Below are 17,943 nucleotides of genomic sequence, written 5' to 3' on the forward strand. Positions count from 1 at the left end.
TTGAATTTTAGGTTTCTCTAATTTGGGAGATACAGCCGATGCCTCTTTTTTCCTCTTATTGTCCTTACCGGGCTTCGAGGTCCCTTCTTCACCATAAGGAGATAGTCTCATCAACACTCCATCCCTGAGGCCTACAAAAGAGTGATACATCAAACTTACCACCGTAAAAGATATTCATAAGTAAACATGGAAAAGATAGTAGTAAAGAGCATACTGTGGTTCTTGGCCTGCAGCCGCGTTTTGGCCAAGTCACACCAAGAACGATCGAGATAAGGGAAAGTGGAATCCAACTGTCTGATCCATCCCAATAGGTTTTGAACCGCACCAGGGTACCAAATGGTGGTTGCATAATCAAAAGAAGATCTTTTTTTCAGAAGGGGATGAAAAGGCAATAAAATATGCTCGAGGTAGGGGCACTTACGATTCATATTCCATTCCTTCGGGAATGGCATCCTATTAGCCAGCATTATGTCCAAGGTCCTTACTCGGACAAACTGGCTCATCTACGCCCAATCATTGTCCTCATCGATGCTCGAAAAGAACGACCTCATGGATCGAGGGTGAAGCTTGATCAAACCCTGAAAGAGACGAGGGATGTATAATCTGACCAAGTGATTGGGGGTGAAGTTCATACCCTCGACCTGGTTGGAAAAGTATCGGAGCATATAAACCATCCTCTAGAAAGAAGGATAGATCTGATCGAGTATCACTCGGTACTCATGGCAAAAGTCGAGAATCATCGGATCTATCGATGGGGAAGAAGGATCCGAAGAATCTACGGGACCTAGAGTAAATGGGTATGTATACACGCTGAGGAAGCCAACTTTGTGGTTTACTATGCTTTCCTCAGAATTGGGGATCTCTACCAACACTGCCTCCTCCCATCGGCAATCTTCCTTCACTCTATTCGTATTGGTCACCACGTTGATGTACTGAGACACGTGCTCACATCGGCCTGGTGTAGAAGGGGGATTTTCAATAGAGAAATCGGATACAGTATCGAACTAGGTAGGAGTACATTGCTCAATAGTTGGGGTTACTTTTGGTTTACCCTTAGATGAGCGAGACGAAGAAGCAGTGCCCTCTTTCTGAGGTACCGTTCTATAGGTCCTAGCCATGACTATAAAAAAGGTTTCTAAGAAGGAAAGTGAGGAGGCAAGCACAGAAGGGAGAAGAATGTAGAAGATGGTGAATTTAACTCTAGAAAATTGAAGACGTTGTAAAAGTGTGAATAACAAAACGGTTGAGGTATTTATAGAAGCCATATGGGCAGCGTTTGGGAAGCGGAAAGGCCGAACCAATAGCGGTTCGTGGGCTTCTCGATAGTCGTGTGGATAGCGACTTATGCGTAGCCTTTGAGTCATGGCATTCAATGCTTTGATGGGCTCACGTCATGATGGTAGTATCGAAGAGGCAAGAATTCAAGACCGTTTCTTATCATTTTCATTCTAAGAAACGCGGGGACTATCTGTATACGGTAAAAATCAGAGGGTCAGATTTTATTGTCATTATAGCGCTTCACAAACATGTCTCCAAAGGCTCGAGGCAAGGGTCGATGTTCAACCCCGAATAGTTCTCAGCGTTCGACCTCGAGGCAATGCAAATCGGTAGTTATGATGGAAAAACGGGAAGTTCCCAAGGCACATGATTAAGGCTGACCCAGTCTACTAGCCTAGCACAAGCCCGTACCGTGGCACTAAATGGCTGTACCAGCCATATATATCTTTGTAATAAATGCATTTGTACTGTGTTGGGATTCCCCTTCATATATAAAGGGGACCCTTGTCATTTTGTAAAGGGACACACAACATTCAATACAAGAACGAGAACATTCTCTACTCTATAACTTAAACATATTCTCCCTTGATTCTATTACTTACATTTATGGCTTATATTCATTGCGTTTCATTAATTGTTCTTCATTTATTACTCATTATTGATCATAAAGAGCCTTTTATCAAAGCTCTCAAAATTGTTAGTCCTTCATCGGTTGTCCACAGCTTAGTACCTAGCTCGACCTCAAGGCCCCGTATAATCTGGCTCGATGCCCCCGATTCTCAGCTACTCGGTTTTCTTGAACATACTGCTTTCGAGTTCTTATCTTATTTTCTAGTCTCACACTTAGCATGTACTGCCTAAAAACTAGCATAAAAATAAATCACGTATTTTTAGAACCACAATATCAAATATAATTGTAATTACCATTTTCAAGGTAAACAATCATATAGTTACTCTTGTCCAGTTTAATTTAAATTTTACGAATCTAAAATTTGTGTTAAATTTGTACGGCAGCCAGTATTTATTGTTTTTTTTTTCAATTCACTTACTAGCATTATATTTTTAGGCCACAAGAGATTTTATTGGTGGACTTATATTTTAAAAAATAATTATTTTGTGCCTCACACAACTGAGAGTTGTGTGAGGCCTCTTTTGTGCCTCGCATTTGTGGTCCCAAAATTTTGTGCACCCAAATGTGTAACATATGGGTCCACAAATATGTGAGATAAAAGAGGCCTCACACAATTAGTGTAAGTTGTGTGAGGCACAAAATAAAATTTTAATTCCATGAATGTCCCATCAATCACAAGGTTAGATCGAAAAGTTCCATCGGCGGAGTGGTTATTGGTCCAAATGGGCCATTTAAAAGTGAAGGAAACCCAATATTTGCAAGTGTGACTCTGTAATTTCTTAAGGGAAATTTTCGTTCATATACCATATAGGAAACTATATTACCAAATATGTTCATAATTTGCATATTACCCTTCATGCTAATAGTATTTCTACATAATATATACAATGCACTAAATAAGGAATCATTATAGTTGTAGGATTCCTTATTTAGGTGAGCTACAAAAGGGGAATTAAATATTTTCCAGATCTTCCAACGCAAATCACGCACCGTAATAACTATCGTCTACTTCGTTACAAACTTCCAGTATTCTGTTTTTTGTGCTAAACTCTGTTTCAACATTTTCTCTGATTTCACAAATAAAAATCGACTAAATCTTCTACAATTCTTCTGCAACAAAAGCAATTATGGCGAAAACACCAATTATGCTATAATCGAATGGGAATTGGAATAGTTATGGGAGATTTAGAGAATTCGAGGTCGATGGCATTGTAGTCGATGACGATGCGACTTATAGTCTATTGATTTCTACAATAGCACAGCAATTAATGATTGATACATCCGAAAAAATTATAGAAATCAAATACATTGTCAACGAGCATTGTCCTCCAATGGAAATTAGGAACGATATGGGTGTTCGTGTATATATGGAGACGATAAAGAAAAATAAAAACTTAGGATCATATCCGCTATGGATTTCTTTAATATCCACAAAATTTCTACATTTATTCTACATTAAAACTACAAATAATTTGAAATATTAATATGAAATACTGAATTTCAACCTTTCTACAAATTTTCTACAAACTGGTGATAACAATATTTATATTTATTTTCATGCAGGTTCATCTGGAATACTAACGTTACTTGATATGCCAACATCTCCCGTTATAGAGGAATATGAAAGTATAATAATAACAGATAGTACACCAAGTTTTATTGAAGTAGGACAAGTATACCAAGACAAGGAAACAATTGCAACTGCAATGAAGCACTATTCTGTCATGCACAAGTTCCAATTCAGGGTTAAAAGATCTAGTGCTAGAAGGTATGAACATATGAATACTCAAATATTATTATTTTTTTAATTTTGTAGTTATTTGTAATTTTTTACTTCTTCAGTTTTCCTTGTGATAATGTTTAGCAGAATTGTAGTTATATTGTATTTAGTATTGTATAATGTGATTGTTTAAGATAAAATAAGTTTTTTTTGAATCTAAATTTTAACCCATTGTTTAAAATGTATTTATTTTGTAGCTACTGGCTGATATGTGTTGGTGAAAACTGTACATGGCACTTCAAGGCAACTAGCATAAATGATTCTACAATGTTCAAGGTCAGAAATTTCGACAAGCAGCACACATGCTCTTTAATGGACAATATATTCATACAACGCAAACCTACTACCATGGTAGTTGGTAGCATGGTTATTCCAAAATATTCTGATCCTAAGACAATTTACACCCCAAAAGACATTCAATTTGACATGTTGTCTGAACACGACGTGAATCTAACCTACATGAAAGCCTGGAGAGCAAAGGAAAAGGCTTTACAATTTTTGAGAGGTCATCCTACTGACTCCTACAGGAAATTACCTAGTTATTTGTATATTCTAGAGAAGCCTTATCCGAGGTCTGTAGTTAAACTGAAGAAGACAGACGATGACTGTTTTTTGTATGTAGTTGATGCAATTTGTACGTCAATCAGTGGTTGGGAATATTGTAGGCCAGTTGTAGTAGTTTATGGGACCTTTTTAAAGTCATCGTACAGGGGAATAATGCTAATAGCTAGTACAATGGATGCAGCAGGTACTGAAGTTTTATTAGTAGAAATATTGTAGCTTGTATGTTTTCTTTAGTACTTGCAGATTAATTGTAGATATATTGTAGAATAATTGTAGTTTGTATATATATATGTCTTCTTCTGCATTTTTACTGCAGCTAATTAATTGCTTATTGCCACATAATGTAGGTACCATATTACCATTGGCATATGGTGTTGTTGATTCAGAGAATGACACATCATGGAAGTGTTTTTTTGAGCAATTCAAGCTCGCGTATGGTGAAAGAGCAAACATGTGTGTTGTTTTGGATCGGAATGAGAGTATCTTGAAGGCAACATCTATTGTTTATCCTGGCATTCCACATTATTCATGCATGTGGCATATTTGGACAAATATACGGGCAAAGTTCAAGAAGGGACATCTTAAGCTAAGTGAATTATACTTTGCCACGACGCGATCATACACACTTGATGAATTTAATGAAAAAATATCAAAGATTGAGGAGATTGACCCTCGTGTTAAAGCATACTTATACGATATTGGATATCATAGATGGTCTCGAGTACATGCAACGGTGAACAGAACTTGGACTATGACATCAAACATTACAGAGTCGTTGAATGCTGTAACAAAATATGCAAGAGAGCTGCTGATAGTAGAACTATTAGAGTATATGAGGATCCTTCTTGAACGTTGGACGAAAGAAAAATTATTGAAAGCAAATGGTACATTCAAATACCTTGGATACAAATTTAACAAAGAGTTGGATGACAACAGAACATTGTCGCACAAGCTTAGAGTAACATCTGATTATTTATTGAATCAAATTCATAAATAGCACAATGTAGTTTTTTTGTAGATATTTTGTATATAGCTTGATTTTAACCATATATGAATTATTTTTTTGTTTGTAATGTACTCGTAGGTGAGGGCTTCAACAGACTACATCCATACAGTAATAGATGGTGTGACTTGTTATATTATTTGTCTTGAAAACAAGAAATGTAGTTGTGGGCAATTCCAGCTTGATGAACTAGTCCACATGCTTTGGCTGCTTTAAGACAAAGGGATGAGTCCTTTGAAGAATATTGTTCTCCTTATTACACAAGGGCGAACCTCTTGCGTACGTATGAAATACCAGTAAATCCGCTGCCTGATGAAAGAAAATTGAATGTGCCACAACATATAAATGAAGAAGTAGTAAATCCACCTAAAGGAGGGAAAAGGCAGCCAGGAAGAACTCAGAAAGAAAGATACAAAACATATTATGAAATAAATTCAAAGAAGTACAAGGTTTAATGCGAGAACTGCGGAGGAGAAGGGCATAACAAAAGATCTTTCAAGAATGCACCCAAAATGAAATAAAATTCTATGTAGTTAACAGAATATTTGATGAAAATTTGTTGGTTAGTTCTGGATAACAGATGTTGATGTGTAATCGTTGTTTTTTTAAAGATCATAATGTAGTTAGTTAGGATGTTTCTATAATGAGATAATACTTTCATATATTGATTTGTTTATGAATGTTTTCTATATATATAATCTATAACTTTTTTACTATATATGGAATCTTTTACATAATTGCTAATGTATTTTTGCAGTTTATCTATAATAAAACTACTAAAAAAATACATTATCGGGAATTTACAGAGTATATACATTATAAATCTGTAGGAAAGTAATTAAAAACTAAGCCATATTGTAGATGAAGTATTGTTTACATTCAACAAAATAAAACACACTGTTATAATAATCTACAAAATATCTACAAATACAACTACAAATATCTGTAGCTGACATAATATATAGATTAAAATTCTAGTAGAAAGAAGCTTTATGGTGGAATTAATGTAGATTAGAATAACTGTATAAAATTTCAGTTGGAAAGGATTTAAATGCTAAAAATAATGAAGATCAAGTACTGTAAAGATTCAACAAGTGAATGTAAACCCAACAGAATGTTTCCATTTGAACTACAATACTGGATAAAGAAAAAAAACAAAGGCTACTATAATTGTAGCACAAGTCTGCTACAATTAAAACATACGAAAATGTTCAAAAAATTATCTACCATCTTTCTTATAAACTAGCATCAACTACACAATTGTACTACATGTTCCATTGAAAAGATTACAACTACTTCTTCTTCCTCTGGACTCGTGTTTTCTCATTCAAAGTTGGTGCACCTTTTCTCCTTGCCGATTTGCCTGTTACCTCACTATCACTAATTGCCCCAAGCTCCTGCTTCTTTCTAGCATAGTTCCAAAGTAGCGCTCCATAGCGTCTACGGTGTTGGTCAATATCAGAAAGGTTTTTTGGGGGAATTAATAACTCTCCAATACTAACATACTCTGCAAAGACAGCAACAAATACACTACAATCTCTGCAAAACGATAACAAAATGTCAATATTTACCAAACCATAAGAAAAAAACGGTTAAATGTATAGAAATAAAGAAGATTTTTGTTATAGTAATCCTTCCTTTTGTTGTGGTATCTCTCCGACTATCCACTGAATATTAAGAGGGTCGGTAACAGCTTTCTCAATGTATGCTTTTGTATTCTTGAAGTTGATATCTTTTTGCTTCCCATAAAACCTGGTGCATGACAAATACAAAGGGATAATAATAGAAAACTTGTCGACACAAGATTCAACAATAGGGTGATTGTGTGAAGAGACCATGGAATCATACGCATAAAGACACCTTTCTGCAATGTCAAAAACAACCAACACCCAGTGGAATTTTTCTACAATGTTGACGGGCATGATGACATAATCAACTTCATCCCATGCAACATTTCCGAGTAGTCTATATCCCAATATATATTCTGCTACAACATCCTGGGGTTTGACTACAGAAAACTTCTTTTCTTGAGGAGAATTTTTGAACTTTTCATAAATCTGATCAATCCTAGTCTTGAAAACACAATCTGTTGTAGTAAATCTGGTGTTGTTGTGGGGGCCATACTTGACTCTTTTTCTCAAGTAATACATTATAACATTAATGTGCTGCAACAAAAATAGATTGCATTTATACTACATGTTATCTCAAAAAATTCTACACAAAACTACAAACTATCTACAATACATCTACAATCAGAATACAAAGCATCTATTCATTCAGAAAATTCCTACAATTTATATACAAAAAAAACTACAAATTAAATACATTGAATATTACTGAGTCGTTAATAACTTGTCCTGGGTGTGCAAGGGAAAAGAACCACTCCTTCTTGTCAACCTTTTCAACTCCATGATCCAACCATGGCTTAATTTGGTTGTCCTTTATAGAATACAAAGCCTTCCTCCTATATAAACCAATAGAAATTAAAATAAAATTATTGAATAAAGTGGATGTGTAAAAGATGAATACAGGAATATAAGTGTCAAATTGTGCAATCTAACCTCTTTGAACGTGTGTTGGTACCGTTGTATAACCACTTGTGGAATTGATCCAATAACTCAGGGTCTACATTTTGACCAATAACACTAGTAAACGGGTGTTTGAGGTGGAATATTAGAGGTCCAACCGAGGTACTGCCACCGGAAGAGTATAAAGGGAGAAATGATGATCGGGCATGCTTTCCCGGCTGCCTTGTTCTACCTTGATACACGGGTGTTGTTTCATCTTGTATAGGCTCGCCGAACTTAACCAACTGGGAGAAGTTATCAAGCAACTCGAAATCATCAAGCGTAACCTCCTTCTTCTTACCTCCGGATTCTTCTGAATCACCTACATTCACAAACTCTGCCTCTTCACCTATATTGTCATTTTTCGGGTACTGCTATTCTGTTTGAGCTGCTATTGTCACTCCGTAAATTGGAGATTGTGCATGCATATCTTCCCTCTATGAGACACCATGTATATATAACTTAATAGAATGGTAAAAATATTGAAACAAAAAGAAAATATCTCTGAAAACAATTTCAAACCTGCATTCTCTTCATCAATAACCCCTTTAAAATGTGTATATAAATCAACACATGCTGGATGATTTTCTTCACCATGCGCACATTCAACATGTTCTATTTTTTTCATTAAAAATATTAATACTGGATGGTATTGGCTTTACAATTTATGAAGATATGAAGGTGTGTCATAATATGTACATACATTTGTATTGCTGTGTAAATAAGCTGGAATTAATTATATATATTTTGTATATATAATGTAGACAAATTGTAGTTATGTTGTAAATATTTTGTAGTTATTTTGTAGATGTTGTGTATGTAATTGTAGATATATTGTAGATACGTGTTTTGTTGGGGCTAACCTGCACTGTTTCACCACTATTGAACTAAAATTACTGATTGTTCTTGTCATTTGGTTGGTCAGTATTTTTGGTTGAACTCTCAACAAACTGTAAGTTTTATATTAGTTAGGATATATATTTTAGAGGTGACATAAATAGTTTTGTTAATATGATTAAGATTCAAATGTTACCTTTGCATCAACTTGATCATTTGGATTGTATATCACCTGCAAAACGTCTTGACTGATTCCTTTATTAGGTCACGAAGGTTACCTAGTTGTTCAAATACATCTTCCCTAAGTTTTTCAAGCTTTTCATCGACCTACATAATAAAACAAAATACATAGTTACCTTTAGAAGTATGTATTAAAATACAGTTACACTATTATATAAAAATCAGAATGCTTTATTAGGACTACATGTTACCTTCTCAACACCTCTTTTTAACTTTTTTTATTTTACGAAGAATAGACTCCTTTTCCTCTTTTTCAATTGATTCTTTGGGTTCCAATGGAGGAGCATCAACTTTTGGATTCTCAGAAACATGTTCCACCTCTTCAATTGTGTACTCAACTTTATCAGGCAAAGAAATCACTGAAAGCTCTTCAGGTGATTCATTTATGTTGGTGAACTGAAGATGAAAAAAATAAATTAGCTTGTTTGAGGCAAAATATGTATACAAAATGTAGATATTTTGTAGATACATTGTATTATAATGAATAAAGACTATTTACCTTCATCCATTCAGGTTTGATCATTTTGTCTTCAATTGCAGCTAACCAAATCTGACCCTTAGCAGCTGACCAGTTTAGTATGCGAGGGATTGACTTAGAAATCTTTGTAGCTATATCAATGTTAACGGAGGAGCAACACTCATACAACCATACTTGCATGGCTAATGGGAATCCTCGAATGAGATAAGAATGAACGAAAGGATTTAGCCTGTGCCTAACAGATTCAATCAGGTGTCTGTAGACTGAACACCCCATGAATGACTCAAACTGACCGGATTCAACAAAATAAAACCTAAAATGATCTCTCTCTGAAGGACAAATGAAGTATTCTATGAGATATAGAATACATAACTTGACCTCATCCTCATCATTGACCCAACTTTTGGTTGTTACTATCTGTTTTAGGTATGTCTTCTCCACTTTTACTTTGTTTGGAAAGTAACTGCTTATTAATTTACTGACATAACTAGGAGTGTACCCAAAGTCTGTCACCTCAGTATGACATCTAAGACCAGTTATTACTGCAAACTCTCTAAATCCAAAATTTAACCTCTCACCTTTTAACTCAGCTGAAAAATAGGAAGCATTAGATGATTTCAATTCATACTTCATAAGAAGATGAATAGCTTGATTTTGCATGCATAAATTGGGAAATGACAGTAAATAATCAAAGCATGTCTTCTTGAACAGCTTCAAACCATTTGGAGACAAAAGCACTTTAATTTGGCTAGGAATGCTAGGGTCACATAATGTCTGGAATCTAAGCACCCCATAATCAACATTATGGGATGCAAAAAAATGTCCATTCTGCAAAATTCAACAAATATAATCTAACATTAATGCAGTAATTAAAAAGCACTGATACATTTGTATGTTTCTACAAAATAACTTCAAAATTATACAATATAACAACAATGTTAAAATAGATCAACAAATCTACAATTAAACTACAAAATTAAGACAAATAATCTCACATTATTTCAGTGCTTAAAAACATAGATACATATGCAATTTATATACAACATTTCTATAAAAATCTACAAATCAAAAAAAATCACAGAGTTGTAGATGTTTACCAACTAAAACATGCGAAATAAGTACTGAAGAAATTAAAAAATTCTTACCTTCACCAATGAGTGTTTTCGAATATTTTGAGGAGTTTTAACACCAGGGTTTTTTTTTGAATTTTTCTTCTTTTTGGGAGTTTTTGAACTGGCAGCCACCTTAGCTTTATTTCCAGGTTTACTGATAGGCACATCTTCTACAAAATCTTCATCTATAACTCTCCCTTTTCGTTTCCTATCCGCTTGTTTGATTGGCCTCGAAGATTCTCCAACATCGAAATCATGTTTTTGTTTAGTTCTAGCTTCAGACCTGATTTGACGAGGAGAAACACTATGCTTTATATCTACAATTGCATGTGCAGATTTTCCTTGCTTTGGGGGTGAATGTGGTGATAATACACCCAAATCGAAAGAAGGTACATCAGATTCTACATCTTTTTTAGGGCTGTGTTTTGAAGCTTTGTTCTTCTTCGTTGAGAAATTTTGAAGCACAAGGGGAATTAAAAGTGTTTATGAACGAAATTGAAGATTTGACTTCAATTTTGACTGGGTTTGTATAAGAAGCTTAAACAGTGGGTTTGAAGCTTTGTTTTTCTGGTTTTAGCAGAGGTAACAATGGCTAAAATCGTGTGTGTGTCGTGATACGTGGGTGGGGTCGTGGGTTTAGAAGAGAGAAACGTGGCGGGGGGGATATGGAGGAATAAACGGTACCTTTAATTTAGGAGTGATATAAGGTACAATTAATGTACAGTTTAAAACACCTTATGATATAGAATTGGTAATTAGGTATACTAAATGTAATTAAATCAAACCTTAAACATTGAGAGTAATGTAGTTTCCTATATGGCACAAGATCGTAAAAATTCCATTTCTTAACCCATTGAGGGCCCATCCAATATCTTAACCCGTAGTTTCAAAATTTGCTAGTGTGACTATGTAATTTCTTCGTGGTTGATTAACAAATCCGAGGACTTGTTGTTCGTTTAAGATGTTGGAAAAATAACTAACAATATTGATAACGAACGAAAAGGGAATAGAAACAACCTATGGAAAACGTTGTGTCGTAGCATAAGCCATTATCTTGAAAGCAATTCGGCCCGATTAGGGTGCAAAACTCTTCAAGGTTTCACAACACATATAACATATGCATTCGTGGTTGGAAATTTAAAATTTACATTCTCAAATACGTATATTCGTGGTTGGAAATTTGGAGTTTGTACCAACACAATTACCCAAAAACGAATTGAGAAGAGTAACTTTAGACTGAATGAGAGATAAAATTATCAAGAAAATTAATATGTATTTGTTATAGAAATAAAAATGTAGTTTTTCTTGAAACAACCATCATCTTAATTATTCAAATCAAAATTCAAAGCATCTACAATAAAGGATGGAGGGCTAGCATTCCACTCCACCGAGCCTGACATAGAATCAGCCACTCGTGCTAATGCATGAGCAACCTGATTCCCAGACCTTTGAACAACAAACAAAGATAGAAACTGAAAACCTTTTAAGAGGTTTTTACAATCAGAAATCACGTCAGATAAATACGAGTAAATATCTTCGGCCTTCTCCAATGCATTCTTCACAAATAGACTATCCATCTTGAGCGCTATCTTGGTGTCTTCGTAGTGAATTTTCAGCCAACTAAGAGCTTCCTTTACCGTCAATGCCTCTGCCATCATCGGACTGAATGTTGCCCCTATATATGTCAATCTACCTCTCAAAAACTCACCGTGCCTATCCCGAACAACCATCCCTGCTCCAGCTTCACCAGTTGCAAGGTTGAAGGATGCGTCAATATTGTAATTAAGGACTAAACCATATGGGGGTTTCTGAAATGCATCTGGACATATTCTTGTAAGTATGTATTTACACAATTTTCTGGTAGGCTCAAAATATCAAAAATATTTTTTGCAAAAAAAAAAAAATGGATTAGCCCTCAAGTATATATCGTGCGTAGAGGGTCAATCGACCAATTTTGCCTTCAAACTCAATTTTTTATTTGTGCGAAATCACTTCTTTTATTAGCTCTTTACATGTCCAATAAAGGACAATTCAATATAAAGAGATAAAGAGAGCTCTTTCTAATCAATGAAGGATTCTTTTCTTTCACATAAGATACAAAGTAAGAGAAAAAAATGATCTACAAAGAATTTTGACTTTCATTACCAACCATTAATAAAAATACCAACAATCCCACTAATGCAAATGTAAAGAATACATAGTGTCGGGGCAAATGAAGGATTATATAATTAAGTGTTAATATCTTTTGATTTGAATTGATACGTAGTGAAGCGAGGCAATGATCTACATCCACAAAGTAAAATACTTTTAAACTGAATGGACTTTCATTTGAGAAACCCAAACATGTATTATGTCCTTAATTTTTTACTAACTCCGCGATATTCATAAAGTGCTTTTATGGTCATCACACATCACGGGTGTCACGAGTGTTCCAAAAAGACATCACAAGTCTTTCATAAAAGGAGACCCCACATGTACACTTATATAGATGATTCCATAAACTTTATCTCCACATAAATCACCTTAATTCTATGAAATCGCTAAAAGCAAAATAAGCTCAACCTTACAAAGTATTACCACACACTATATAGGGATAGAAAATATAATCATATATATATAATATTATGTATATTGATGACTCATATGGTTTTATTTGAATACAAATGGGTATTACCAGACAACCCTCAATTCATGGCCTTAAGGCCCATCCCAAAGACGATTCAAGGATTACTCTCCTTGCCAAACTCTTGATTAAAGGATTCATCAAACTTCTTTCGACCTAACATATTCCAAGGAAATAATATCACGTTTCAACAATTATTTGACCGCATCATTTCTAATACGAATATATCTTCTTCTTTTTTTATTGTATACATTATTTTTGAAAATTTGAACTGTCGCCCATGAGTCACAATATAGAGAAACTAGTGAAGCTTATTTTTTCCACAGTAGCACAAATGCCAATAGATTTCTGAACCACTCACCTTCTTGCCTTGCTAACTCAGGGGAAATAAATTCAGATTTCATGATAGAATGTGCTATACAAGTCTATTTAAAAAAACTTCCTTTATCATGTTACTTACATATTTTGCATCATAAAATCCTTCTTAGCAGAAAAGCTATTAAAATGCAAATACTAACCCATAGTGACTCTAAAACTTTAGATGAAGAGCATTCCCGTACTCATTACTCGGGTTATGAGTATATCGACTCAATCTGCTAATATCATAAGAGATATCTGGTCGAGTATAATTCATGAGAAACATCACTCTACTAATTATCTTAGCATATTCAATTTGAAAAACACTTAATTTTTTACTCTTTCTCAAGTGTATTGTAGGATTCTATGCAGTTCTTACAAGAGGTACATCAAAACAATCAAATTTTTTAATACCTTCTTAGTATAATGAAACTAATATAATAAAAAATCATTAGATGTTCTTTTAATTTTAATCCCTAAATTTATATCTGCTTCTCCAAGGTCTTTAATTTCAAATTTAAAAAATAATTTTTTAAGTCTTCTTAACAACATCTATATTAGGGCCAAAGATTAACGTGTCATTCACATATAGATATATAATCACATAATATGATCCTACTATCTTGGAATAACACAAGTATTATATGCATTAACAATAAATTCATTATCCACTAGTGCGCTATTAAGTATTTCATACCACTGCTTAGGACCTGCGTTAGATCATACAAGGACTTTCTTAGTTTACATACTTTATTCTCTTGTCCTAAGATCACAAATCCCTCAAGCTGAGTCATATAATTTGTTCCTCTAAATTACCATTTAAAATGTTATTTTAATATTCACTGGATGTATTACTAAACTATGAATAGCGAATAAGACAACGAGAGTTCTATTGGCCATTATTTTGGTCATAAGAGAATAAGGAGAATAAGTATCAAAGTAGCCAATGCGTTACAACCTCTAATCACAAGTCTTATGTTTCTCAATGATACAATCATGTCTCAATTTCTTCTTAATAATTGTCACGACCTAATTTCTCCCTCCGTGAACTGTCATGACGGCACCTAGTCTCTACGACTAGGTAAGCCTAATACATTGCAAAAATAAAATAAAAGCATGAACATTAACTACTGACAGTGCAATTATCTAATAAGTAACTAAATGCCACTCGGCATATACAGTTATCACTTCAGAAATGTACCGAGCAATACCCGAAACTCGCAAGTCACAAGCTAATAAGATATTTTAACTGTTCTATACATAATCTATACAAAAAGAAAGAGAAATGAACATAGGGGGATAGAGGGGGGACTCCGAGTATCTGCGGGCACATGCAGATGTACTTTGAAGTATCCAACAAGCAGCAGTGACTGCAACTAGTGATAAGGCTAGTACGATGAGCCTGGATCTGCATACGAAATACATGTGCAGGAAAGAGAATGAATACACCACAACGGTACCCAGTAAGTGCCAAGCCTAACTTCGGTCAAGTAGTGACAAGATTAGGTCAAGGCCCTACTAGTATAAATATAATAAAATAAGACAGAAAGAAATATTATAGTAAATAAATACGGAAATCTAATAGGATTAGAACTCAATGGAAGACAACAACTCATAACACAGTAATAGCAACAGGGGGATCTCCAGAGATACTGTCCCGTAGTCCCAAACATAAATATGCAGGGGGATCTCCCGGAATACAGTTTCCTAGTCCCAAAGTAAATATGCAGCTCAACCAATATAAATAGCAGTTACAGAAAGGAAACCTATGGTTTCGACTAAGATCACATAAAAAAAATAGGTAATTTCACTAAACATGCACATAGTTCAAATAGGTAGTTAAAACACGTAGGCATGCTTTTTTAATCTAAACAAGATAGTCATATATGCTAGTATAGTTCAAACAAGGAGAAAACAGGTTATGACGTAGTGAAAAATAGAGTTTTACAAGAAATAGCCCGTGTACGTACTCGTCACCTCATGTCGGTGCTCATATATCAAACAATACCAAATCCTAAGGGGAGTTCCCCACACAAGGTTAGGCAAGTCACTTACCTCGAACCAATCTCAAATCAATCCGTAATAATGCTCTTTCCACGAATATCTGACTCCGGATAGCCCTAATCTAGCCAAAACCAATTATATAAGATAAATATAGCTACAAGAAACTAATCTAGCTAACAGAATCAAAGTTAAGGCAAGAAATTAGAAAAACACCCAAAAAGCCTCCCCGGGACCACATCTTGGAATCAGATAAAAGTCACAAAATATGAACATTCATTCACTTACGAGTCTAACCATACCATACTAACTCAAATCCGATACCAAAATCTCGATCAAATCCCCAAATTTCGGTTTAAGAACCTTTCTCAAATGTTTTCCAAAATTTCACCCCAAATCCGAAATTAAATGATAAAATTAATGATAGATTAGTGGGATATAACCAAAATCAAGTGTAGAATTGTTAACCAATCGATGTCTCTAAAAATCCCTCAAACTCTCGTCCAAAACCGAGCTCCCAAACTCAAGCTTTGATAAAATTGGCCAAACCCTCATTTTTGAAATGTTTATATCTGTCCAGGTGCTCACACTAGGTGATCGCGGAACAAGGCATGCAATCGCGTAGAACAAAATTCCAACCCGTTTAAAAATATACTACGCGAACGCGTCAACACACAAGCGATCGAGAACCACTGACTACTCACCTCTATGCGATCATGTTTGCCCTCGCGTGACTGCATTGAACACTCACTTAAACTCCACTGCTGTTTCAATTCCTCTTCGCGAACGCGGCCTGGCCCAAGCGTTCGCGATGCACATCATGACCAACATATGTGATCGCATCCCTTCACTCGCGAACGTATAGGGTAAATTTCCACTGCCCTCAAACAAACCTACGCGATCGTGTCTTCTCCTACGCGATCGCATAAGAGAAAACCAGCAACTGAACACCAGGAAATTTCTACAACCTTCCAAGTCCAAAAACTAGTCCGTTAACCACCCGAAATCAACCCGAGGCCTCCGGAGACTCAACAAAAATGCCAACCAATCCTAAAACACTATACGAACTTAGCCGAGCCCTTAAACCATATCAAACAATGCTAAAAATATAATTCATCCTCCGATTCAAAATTAAAGAACTTGAAACCTCCAAATTCGACAACTGATGCCGAAAGCAACCAAACCACGTCCGATTGACCCCAAATTTTGCATACAAGTCATATTACGCACTACAGACCCCGATATAAAAAATTCCACTACCGGCCCACAACTCCAAAAATTCGACTTTCATCATTTCAAGCCTAAATGAGCTACGGACCTCAAAAACACAATCTGGACACTCCCTAAGCCCAAAATCACCTAACGGAGCTAACAAAATCGACGGAATTCCATTCAGGAATTGTCTTCATACTGTTCCGACTATGGTCCAAATCTTAAAGCTTAAATCTCCATTTAGGGACTAAGTGTCCCAAAACACTTCAAAAACCAAAACGAATCCTCCCGGCAAGTCACAATAGCAGAAATAGGTATGGAAGAAGCAGTTAATAGGGGATCGAGGCTCTAACTCTCAAAACGACCGACCGGGCCGTTACATCATCCCCCTCTTAAAACAATCGTTCGTCCTCGAACGAGTATAGAGACATACCTAAAGTGGTGAAAAATGAGTGTAATGTCTGCACATATCCTGCTCGGTCTCCCAAGTCGCCTCCTCGATCGGCTGATCCTGCCACTGAACCTTCACTAATGCAATGCTCTTTGACCTCATCTTTCGAACCTGCTTGTCCGCAATAGCCACTGGCCCCTCAACATATGATAGATCCTTGTCCAACTGGACTGAACTGAAATCCAACACGTGAGATGGATAACCATGATACTTCCAGAGCATAGAAACATGAAATATCGGATGAACTCCTACTAGACTAGGAGGCAAGGAAAGCTCATAAGCAACCTCCCCAACTCGCTGCAACACCTCAAAAAGACCAATAAACCTTTGGCTCAGCTTGCCTTTCTTTCCAAACCTCATAATGCCTTTCATAGGTGAAACCCGTATCAAGACCTGCTCTCTGACCATGAATGCTATATCGCGAACCTTCCGGTCCACATAACTCTTTTGTTTGGACTGGGTTGTGTGAAATCTATCCTGAATTATCTTCACTTTCTCCAAGGCATCCTGAACCAAGTCCGTACCCAATAATCTAGCCTCGCCCGGCTTGAATCGACCTACTGGGGACCGACAACGCCTACCATACAGAGCCTCATATGGTGCTATCTGAATGCTAGACTGATATCTGTTGTTGTCGGAAAACTTCGCAAGGGTCAGGAACTGAACCCAAGAACCCCCAAACTCCATCACAAATACACGGAGCATATCCTCAAGAATCTGAATAGTGTGCTCGGACTATCCATCCGTCTGAGGGTGAAATGTTGTGCTCAACTCTACCCGAGTACCCAACTCATGCTATATGGCTCCCT

At 35.7% G+C, this 17,943-nt stretch overlaps 1 protein-coding gene across 1 annotated transcript; it reads left to right on the plus strand.

The window, feature by feature from the left end:
* The first annotated feature begins 793 nt into the window (after positions 1-793).
* Positions 794-5,250, plus strand: LOC107830927 (uncharacterized). The gene is made up of 4 exons (XM_016658621.2): positions 794-797; positions 3,473-3,677; positions 3,887-4,437; positions 4,601-5,250. Exons 1-4 carry the CDS (start codon positions 794-796, stop codon positions 5,248-5,250), a joined length of 1,410 nt encoding a protein of 469 aa, XP_016514107.2.
* Positions 5,251-17,943: the final 12,693 nt, after the last annotated feature.

Source organism: Nicotiana tabacum, chromosome 6 (assembly GCF_000715075.1).
Source record: "Nicotiana tabacum cultivar K326 chromosome 6, ASM71507v2, whole genome shotgun sequence".
Taxonomy (NCBI): domain Eukaryota; kingdom Viridiplantae; phylum Streptophyta; class Magnoliopsida; order Solanales; family Solanaceae; genus Nicotiana; species Nicotiana tabacum.